Source organism: Anas acuta, chromosome 12 (genome assembly GCF_963932015.1).
Source record: "Anas acuta chromosome 12, bAnaAcu1.1, whole genome shotgun sequence".
Classification (NCBI taxonomy): Eukaryota; Metazoa; Chordata; class Aves; order Anseriformes; family Anatidae; genus Anas; species Anas acuta.
Window position 1 is genome coordinate 9,083,233 of NC_088990.1, and position 10,216 is coordinate 9,093,448.

At 41.1% G+C, this 10,216-nt stretch overlaps 1 protein-coding gene across 1 annotated transcript; it reads right to left on the reverse strand.

The window, feature by feature from the left end:
- Positions 1-8,508, reverse strand: MESD (mesoderm development LRP chaperone). The gene is made up of 3 exons (XM_068696424.1): positions 8,293-8,508; positions 3,590-3,822; positions 1-2,848 (listed from the first exon to the last, which is right to left on the reverse strand). The coding sequence occupies exons 1-3, from the start codon at positions 8,455-8,457 to the stop codon at positions 2,584-2,586; spliced, it is 663 nt and encodes a 220-aa protein (XP_068552525.1). The 5' UTR covers positions 8,458-8,508; the 3' UTR covers positions 1-2,583.
- Positions 8,509-10,216: the final 1,708 nt, after the last annotated feature.

Consider the following 10,216-nt stretch of genomic DNA (forward strand, 5'->3'; position numbering starts at 1 on the left):
TTACACTTAATAGCATATTTATTCATTTGTTGGCTATAAAGCATGGGTGGCAGAGGGCGGGGGGAGAAGAAAGAAGGAAAACGCAAGACAAAGTCTACTTGAAGGCATTTTTTTTGTATTTTATATGAGAAAAACAAAAAAAAAACAAAAAAAAACACCGAGTCAAACACCAGAATACCTAGCAAAATCTTTAAAAAACAAAGAGAAACAAACAAACAAAAAAATTGAAGTGAGCTATGTGGTACAAAACATGCCTACATTTGGCAAATTCAAATTAATCACTCAAAAACAAACGATTGGCCAACTGGCTGGTCGAATTTCAAAGCTGGTCTCTCCCAGTTCTTTTAACTTGAAGGGGAAGAGCCTACTGTAAACACTGATTCATGAATGATTAAAACAAGTGTCTATTCTCAGAAGTTGAGCTAGAGTTGTAGGGTAGTATTTGTCCCTTCTCCTTAGCATATTTGATTCTATATTATCCATATATAATTTTGCATCGCTTAATTATTCAGCCCAGGAAAAAAAAAAAAAACACAGTTTGATCAAAAAGTAGTCATATGCTTATGCTTTGTAACATTAGGAAAACTACGGAACATTTCCACACATTTCTGATGGTAATCTGAATTGTCATCTCTATATTACAGATTTATGTTGTAAAAAGACAAAAACATGGTCAACGTCATATTTACAGTTTCGTTTGAATTATGTTCATCTTTTGAGAAGCAATATTCTTTAAAAGAAGGGAGGTACAAAACCAGAAAAAAAAATACAGAATGATCAGTTAATTATGAACAAGAAACAGATTACACATCTCTCCCCAGTGCAATATCCAAGTATCTACAGAGACTTATCTCAACTCTGCCATGTTTTTGGATTAACAGTAGTATATAAAAGTTAAACCTGAAGAAATACATGATTTTCAGTTTTCCAACAATTCTTTAGTGAAGTGTGGTAGGAAAGGTTTATTTAATACTCAACATAAATGCCACTGAAAGTAAATAAAAATGATCACCTGGAACTTCCATTGACATCATTCAGTCCTTACAGGTAACTACAGAAACCAAAGATGGGTTAGTTTCTCCCCAGGTATCTATCTAAATGTGTTGTTATTTAAAAGGTTTTACTACTCATTGAAACCGTAAGTTTAGCCACATAATTTATTTTGGAACAAGTACTCAGTAAGTCACAGTTTCGCACTTTTGATGTTGAAGTATTCCACAAAATCAACCATTATGGTTCAATTAGGACCCTTCATCCAAAACACCTGGATATTAGCACCTTAAAAAAAAGGTCAAAGCAACATTATCTTAGTACTACTGAATGAAGACAATTAATACTGTGCTAATACTCTGGAAAACAATAAACAATGTGGAAAAAAAACTCGGTGCGTTTAGTCCTTAACACATAGTAAGGGATAAAGGAAATGCAAATCTAAGCCATGCATTTAACGGAATACAGATTGCATTATCATTAAACCTTTCTAATTACATAAAGTCTTTCAAGAAGAAATCAGACTTGCTCCCAAATATCAATCTTCATAGCATTTAAATCAGTGTTCATTTACAGTCAACCATGTCACTCAGGAATCTACCAAAAAATAATTAAAAAAAAATCACCATGATCTGGTTATTAGACATCATTAATTGGTACGTCTACTTCATGTGTACCTCTCTATTGAAACTAGTGTTTTTTCAAAGATTTAAGCAAACCCTTAGCAAAACAAATTAATTTGAGTTAAGGTTGTATCTGCTCACTCACTGTCAAGATAACGGGGCATACGTAACATTTGCATTGGTGGGCACAGTTCTTTGGCAGCAGTAGCAACGTGAATGCCATGAATCTGACTTTTCCTTTCACCCTGACACCGTTCCTGTTGTTGGTGTTGTAATTCCATTAACCTCAACAGCATCAATTCTGATGGGTACGGAATCTCTTTTGTACTGATCTGGAGTGCATTAGTTGAGGATGTACCTAGCTTCTATTACTTCTAAGGGCTCCTGTGCATTTTTGGTAATGGACAGAAGAGTTTTTGTTTATTTTAAAGAAAGGCAGTCCGCTCAGACATGCCCTAAACCCTGTAATTTCAGGCACCTTTGGCCACTGTAACACTGTTCTCTGCAATTTCAGCCAGTTTTGCAAACTAAGCCTGGCAAACTGGCTTCCCAAAGTATCTTTTAGAAATGAACTCTGCTACCTAAGAGCAACGATGAATGAATGACCAACTTGCATACCCATGACAGACAGCAGCTACTACAGGTAAACATGGGTGTATTCCGAGACAGTACTTCTTCCCTTCCACTTAAGTTTGTAATGTTAGATACACATTTTCATGTTAACTTTGAACAACAACAAAAGCATGAAGAATTACAAACCAGTCAGTCGCCAGTATTAAACATTACCTTTCCCGTAACTAAACAAATGGCCAACATTAATAAGTAAACCGTTGTATTTCAACATAGAAGTCTTTTAACCTCAGTAATGTCTGCTTCCTTCCTTCCCCCCAGTAAAGCCAGAAATTGTACAGAAACTCCAGTTTCCCTTCAAGGAACAGCAGAGCAGTATTCAGTCTGGTTAATGCGACTGTCATAGATCATCTCTCTGCTTGGTTGCTCGGTTGTCCTCTTTGCTGCTTTTAGATTTCTTGTCTGCATCTTTTTTCTTCTTTGCTTTTTCAGGTTTTGTTTTGTTTTTTCCTTTCTCACTTTCATCTGCTCCTTTGCCAGGATAAACCTGGCCTTCCAGAGTAACATCCGCACACCTTTCTTGACTTATCAGAAAGTCTTTGATCTCCCAGGCATAACCGCCATCACGAAGCATAAAGATTGCACGATTTGAGCCAACAATGAACCTAGAGGAAAGATACATATTTTTTCCAGTTAGCTCTGTGCCTTTCCAGTGCTAAAATATTTTGCTTAATTCAGAGCATTCCAAGATAGACATCCATTTAAAAGCAATAAATTGGTCTTGTTTTTGTTGTTGCTTGGGTATGAGGATGAGAACATTTTACTAGCACACACATGAATAAAAAGTATTAAGCTTACAAACAACTAAGTAGGAGACTATGTAGAAAACTCTAGAACTAATTTGACACTATATAGAGTCTACTAATGGACATTAAATCTGTTTCATGGTCTTACTGCAACCCTCCTCAGTCTCAATTCAAGAGTGCAACATTCCTCTGCTTCAAAATCATTCTCTTTCTCAGATAAAAATCTCATTTTTAGCCAGGGCAACAAAAAGCCTTTTGTGGTTACAAGTTTTCCAAGTGTGATATTTTCCATCAACACATAAAGGCAAACTATTGCAGCTAAAACTGATAAATAGCTGAACCATAATGAGATAAAAAGAAGCTAGGCTATATACACATCATGAGTAAGTGTTAAAAAGATCTGTGCGCCACACTAGAATTTTTCCAGAGTGACTTAGATGAAAAACAAAATTGTATGTAAACTGATGCAGAAACAAAGCAAGAGTGAGGATCGATGGAGCTAGCAAAGAGCACAGGATGAACAACCAAAAATATTTTCAGGAATAAAGAAATAAGAGCTCTGTAAAACCAAAAACCTCATCCTTGTGTACAACAGCTTACCTTTGTACATCATAGTTTGCATTGAAGAGACTGCCCTGCCACAAGCTGGTAATTTCTTCTGTCTCCTTTTCTGTGGGATTTCCTGACACAGTGACAAACATCATCAGAGTCTTCCCCTTTTTCGTCAGTTTCAGGATACTTTCAGGCTTGCCTGGATCAATTTTTGAGAAATCTATTGGTGCTGGAGGCCTCTTGTGTTCAGGAAGATCCCCCTCTTCAATGTCATCATCCTTCTGTTTTGAAAAGGAAAAGGATAATTTAAAATTACCTGTTCCACAGAACTGTACTTTTTTAAAGCTCTCCATTGCTTACAAAGTAACTCTGCTTTGATAGAGACAGTAGTTTAAGAAAACGGAGACTCTTGAATAAAAAGAAACATCGAATTTTATCTCAGGGTATGTCACTAAGAGTGCTCTTCCCATTTGTAAGCCTCCCCTTGCAATGATGCACATTTTCATACCAACAGGCAGAATCTTATTTTACCATGTACTGAGAAATATTTCAGCCTGATGGCCAATTCAACGCAACTCCACCTTGGTACTTCAAAAATAACCTCTTTTTTTCTTCTTCAGAGTTTCATAGGGGTTTGCTAAGCAAACAAGATGATCTGAGAAAAAGCTGCACTGAAGAGCCTCACAGACATATAAATAATAATAAAAGCAATGTACAACCAAGGTCAAAGCTCAGTTCTGGGAACTTTGCCATTAATGAGAATTTCATTTTCCTCACTATAGTCTTTAAACAAATAAAAGAATTCAGAATTTCAATGCTCAAGTCACAAGAAAACTCTTATTAAAGGTTTCATGATTTTTTCTAACGCACAGATGAAGAGAATTTCACTTTCTGACAACATAATCACCAAGACATTGTTAGATAAAAGAAAAAAGAAATTATTAATGCTTCCGCTGACGTTGACAGGCATTTAAATATTTGGAAAGGCAGAATTCAAACTACTGCCCCTTGAAAAAGCTCCCAACAGAGATGAGTGAGTACAATGACTACTTACATTAAGCCACTATTTGATTCTTAACAGTATTTATATTACAGAAATAAAAAAAAAAAGAAAAGGAAAAAAAATAAATCAGAAATCTTATACTGGCATTCACCCAAGCACTAGTAAATCTGTGGGAATTAAGGTAGATATTTTAGGTGTTGTTTTGACTTCAAACATTTAGCAAAAATATCCATTGCTCCATTAGGCATGTGAACTGTAGAAGTATCGAGAGATATTCCCTCTTCAGAAGCCTCTGAGGTCAGGAGCCCAGCTTAATTTTTATAGCTCCATATGCATTACTTTCTCATTTCTGCCTGTGCGTATAAACTCCCACAACACCCTCACACTACAGGGAGTGTCCCCTACCCTTTAAAGGTTAAGGTTTCATATAAGCGACCTACACTCTTTTCCCATCTCCATTACATACAATGTGCTGTCTTTCTGGCAGGGGACTTCAAAATTTAATTACTATAGAAGGAGATTTGTAAATTACTTACATTTCATCCCTCCCTTCCTTACTAATTACATATCTGTTTCAATTTTTCAAGTCTGAAGCACGCATTTAAGTAGTTCGCATGCCTTTGACATTTCCACATTAAGTGAACTGGGAGCAAAGGAGAGGCCTAGGAAAGTCCCGCTGCTGTCACTAAGCGGGACAAGGCTTATTGTAGAGGAAGCCAGAAAACACTTGTATTTGTAAAGTATTTTTGAAGTACAAGATCTTACATGATTGAATGAAAAATGTTCTTCACAAGTAAGAGCAAATTAAACCTTACTTCATACCAGTTTGGCTAATGCAAAACCAACTTATTTCATAGTTTTGAAAGGGAAAGGTAGAAACAAGTGTTTGCAAATACTCCTTATACAATACAGAAATTGACTTCAGCTTTAGTGACAGCCCAACCTAGGAATATATATTACCTGTTTTTTCCCTTAACAATTCAACTGAATGTTCATAAAACACTATTACTGCAGTTTCAGTAGAAACATTTTAAGAAGCAGTCAAAAGTTCCCCTACATGCTACTTCTTTTCTTGGTGATCTTGTACAGAACATCACACAATTTTGTATTTATAAAGCTATCTACAAAGTAAAGACAGAAACGTGTAAGCTTTTGATTTGAAATGTCCAACAGATTTATTAATGTATACTCTAACATGAGGTGTCAGACGGAAAGCTTTGCATAGATACAGTCACAACTATATAGTCCTTCTTTCTTTGTCCTCCCTTCAGTTCATATTCTTGTACCTTTCTCATCAACTTCCTGTATCTTTATTTTTAAAAATATCAGCAATAAATGCCACCTAATTCCATAGCCTATTAAATACTCATAGCTCAGAGTCAAACCTTAGAAACCCTGAAGCTTATAGCAACAGCGGACTGTTTGGAAGAATGACCTTTTAGCAACAGAAGAACCTCCAGACGAGATTTCTCAGTTCTGTTTCCAGCTCCTCTGGACTCAAGGCTGCAGGAGAGTCCCTTACCACACGGGAAATCCCTGGGTAGCACACACCAAGCCCATTTTTCCTACCCTATTTCTTCTCTACCAAAAGCAACGACTAAGTACACCAAATGCTGACGAATCTTAGTTCATTCACTGATCCCTGTGGGGGTAGAAAGGCACCAAAATTAAAACCTGCAAGCTGTCAAAATTAAAACCCTTTAACTTCTCAAACTTTGGCAAGCCTGCTTTATTCCAGCCCATTGACCTTAAAAGTTTGAAAAGATCTTAGTAGTAACTTTGTCCCTTCAGGCCTTAGTGGTATCAAAACAAGCTTCCACGTTCATAAGGAAATATTACTTATCTATCTGCAGTTAATATAAGCAGAAATTTTTAAAACAGTCTCACAAGTAAGAAAGCAGGATGCAAGAAGACAGAGCTCAGAGCTCATACTTTTAAGCTCTAGTTGACATTCTGCAGCTGAGCTGCTGAAGCAAAATCCTTCTTTTCTTCTCTCCCCATGCTCATTCCCCACCAGATCATGCTATGTTCACTAGGCAGCCACACACATTGTGCCAGTACCTTGCCAGGCTTGTGGCTGACCCCAGGGATGCTGAGACCACCACCCTCCAGTGATTCTGTGCTGACTGCCATGGGAATAGAGAATATTAAGAATCATCTCACTCAGCTGAAACTAAGGAAACTCGATTCTGTACAGCTCTGTGCCCTGTGCCCCCTCACTCCCGAGCATAATTCTTGCTCTTATCCAGATTCATAATGGCTTCTTTGTTTCTCTCATCCCCACCCCACCAAGCCCATTCTGGGCCTTTCTTCTTTATCCGCCACCCCACCCTCAAGTCTTTCATGTTCCCCACATCTGCCCTAACTTCTCTCGGGGGAAATGCCATACAGCTGACCATCCAGCAGACCACATAATCAGTAATTGTTGAGCCTCTGCTTCAGTAAGATCTTTTTCTTCTATGGCCCTGGCTGTACATGCATCTCCTCAGCGGAAACACCAACCTGAGCTGCAAACCCTCCAGCTGCTCAGCCACATCTGCATGCAGCATGGCTGCAAGCATTCGTGCAGCACATGGCGAACTGGACCTGAGTCCTGCTCTAGCAAAAGAGATAAAACCAGAACAGCTTCCTGACCCTGCTTACCACACAGCTGGAACAGAACACAAAGCCAAAGAGTCCCAAAGGCAGTAACTTGCATCTCCCTTTCACCAAACTACCAATTCACAAACTCGGCCATGCTTATTGTTTACGATTTTTCCTACTATGCCAAACTTGCTTGAATTTGCCCACCACTATCATTTAAGATGATATTTTAGCACCTGGGACTATCTGGTCCTTGGCTGATAACACTAACAGAAGGTGAACTTTGGGCTTTTTACGTCGTTTAATTTAAATTTTAACTCAATTTTCTAAGAAACTGCCTTTCTGAAGGTGGAGAGACACAGTAACATTTCATGGGAACAAGGAGTCCCCAGCCAGCCAAGTGGTTCCAAGGCAGGCACCCCTACTTCTCAGAGAAGTAACTGCATCCGGATTACAAATACAAACCCTACTTCTTCATTTTGACTGGCAGCCGTCACTGGCATTGCATGAGACAGAAACTCTCCTCCAGTTTTTGTGCAGAATGTTCTGGAGAACAGCCTCACGAGTAAAAACAAGGCACGAGTGCTCTGGCGTTTATCGGAAGATGACAGAACACAAAAATAAACAGAGAAGTGAGCACTAGCACAACAACCACATGGAGAAATGAGCGGTGAGGAACTGTCCAAAGTGACCTGTCAGAGAAAGTTCAGGCGGCGGGCTGATGGGGATGGAGGGCAGAGAGATGGAATTAGAACACACCATTATAATGAGGGGTGGCAGGGAAGGGAAAACACAACCCACGGAAGACAAACAGACAAAACCCAACGACATAACCACTCTGTAAAGGTGGAATGGACATCCGTCTTGCAATCCAACCTTCACTCATGAAATCCTTATCACTCAACGCTGCCAATCGCTGGCATCGCACCGCCTGCGAGCCTCTGCAGCTGGGGTCGTTCCCCAGCCGGGTGTCGGGGCTGGTGGCGCTGGGCAGAGGGCGGCTGGAGGTGCCCGGGCTGAGGGCAGCACCCAAGGGACCCGCTCAGCCCGGCGGTGCCCCCTCAGCGGACACAAACCAACCCCAGCCGCCCGAAAGCCACCGAGCATCCATCCCTCCCTTCTCCCTTCCTCCCGCACGCTCCGGGCGCCCAACCCCTCGCCGCACCTCCCACTGCTCCAGCAGCCGGGCCATATCCGCGTCGTTGTAATCCCGAATGTCCTTCTTCTTAGCCGGCCCTGCCCGACGCTTCCCCTCCGGCTCGCCAGCCCAGGCGGCCGCACAGAGCCACAGCGCCAGGCCCAGCAGGGCCCAGCGAGCGGCCGCCGCCATCTTGTGCCGGAGCTCGCAGCCGCGGGAGGGCGGCCCCGGCTGCCGGCAGGGGCGGGGGCCGGGGAGGGGAAGGAGGAGAAGGAGGAGCTGGAACGGGGAACGGGAGCGAGAGGCAGCGGGGGACACCGGGGGTGGGCTGAAGGGCGAGAGGCAGCCCCGCCGCGACATGTCGGCAGCCGGGATACAGCCCCAGGGGACACGGACCTGCAAGTGGAAGCTCGGCCGTGGTTTTACAAACGTAGGGCTGGGCAGCGCCCGGGGTCCTCCCGCTTCATCCTCTCTTTAAAGCAGGGCGAGGAGGATCCGTGTCCGCTGGTCTGTGGGATAGGAACCGGACCCACTGCACTGAGTCTCTAAACTAGTGATTTAGTATCACAACGGTATCAGTTTTTTCTAACAGACGTCTAAAAATAAAGCTGCTTTGTTACTAAAATAATATCCCACAGCATCTGACCACCACCAAAAAGAGAGTGGTAGGCTTTCTCTTTGTAACTCTACTTTTCCATTATCCAAAACAAAGTGAATTATACAAATGAATGTCTGTATAGCCATACTTAACTCTTTGGTCTTCATTTTTTCCTCATACAGGTGATTTTAATTATAAATAGCACTATCTTCTATTTAATTATTTATTTTATGGGGACTCCAGTAAGTTTAAACTTGGGAATATGAGGAAACATCAGAGCAGCTGTTACTGGCGATATTTGGGCCGGGCTGATTAGCTAATGGGATGCTCTTCCATTCACACACAGGCACCCAGGGCAATGGAACCAGTTCGGAGCGAACGCCCCAGCCCTAATTCTGTCACTGCATATAGTCCTGCAACAAACAGGAGCCCCTTGTGCTAATGGGCACAGCATGCAGAACAGAAGCAGTCAGTAGGCATCTGGGGCATGGGTTCAGGAGGCTTTCTGAATCCAGGACTAACTCCTGACCTGATAAAAATCCTGATGGGACATGTAGCTTGTGAACTTCTGGCAGGCGTGCCACACGAAGCAGCAGCAGCTTGCCAAGCACACATGCAGTATGAGAAACTGGAGTCTCCAGGACTTAGCAGGCAGCAGAGGATGTGGGATCCAGGATTGCAGTGCCCTGATAAGCAACCAGCCTGGTCTGCAACCTCCATCCTGAGGGTTATTGTTTTATAAAATTTCAGAAATACTACCGAGTGTGCCTGAGAAACAGGAAGCTGTTAGACTGTAGCTATTCATGGAGCTTGTTAAATGTACAGTAACTGGAGCAGGGTTTTACTCAAGTACCTCTCACAAAGCTGTCCAGTAAGTCACTAATGAGCACATTTGCTTGGTGATTTCTCATAGTTTCCTGATATTCGTTATATTTAATATCAGATTGCCCTGATTAATGAGGTTTTACTAAAGTATGTTCCTGCTTACTTTGTTATTACTGGATCAGACCTACATTCGCTGAGGGAAAAAAAAAAAAAAGACTACAGATTCAAATTTGGAATGTTAGACTTGCAGCATAAAATGTATTTTTACTTAATTTCTACTGGGAAATATTTTCTTCAACTGTTTTTTCTTACTGGAACAACCCAGCCAACTTTGACTTTCTTTAATATCTGGTGCTACATTCACATGTGGATCTCAAAAGCAATGCAATTTCCTTTGCTGAGTGAATAATAAGTTCAGTATATCAAGCATTGCACCAAACAACCCTATGCATTTCTTTTTTTAATTAATGCTTTTATATGCATGGCAGGGAGATACTTTTCGTGCTTGTCTTTGAACTTGCAACTATC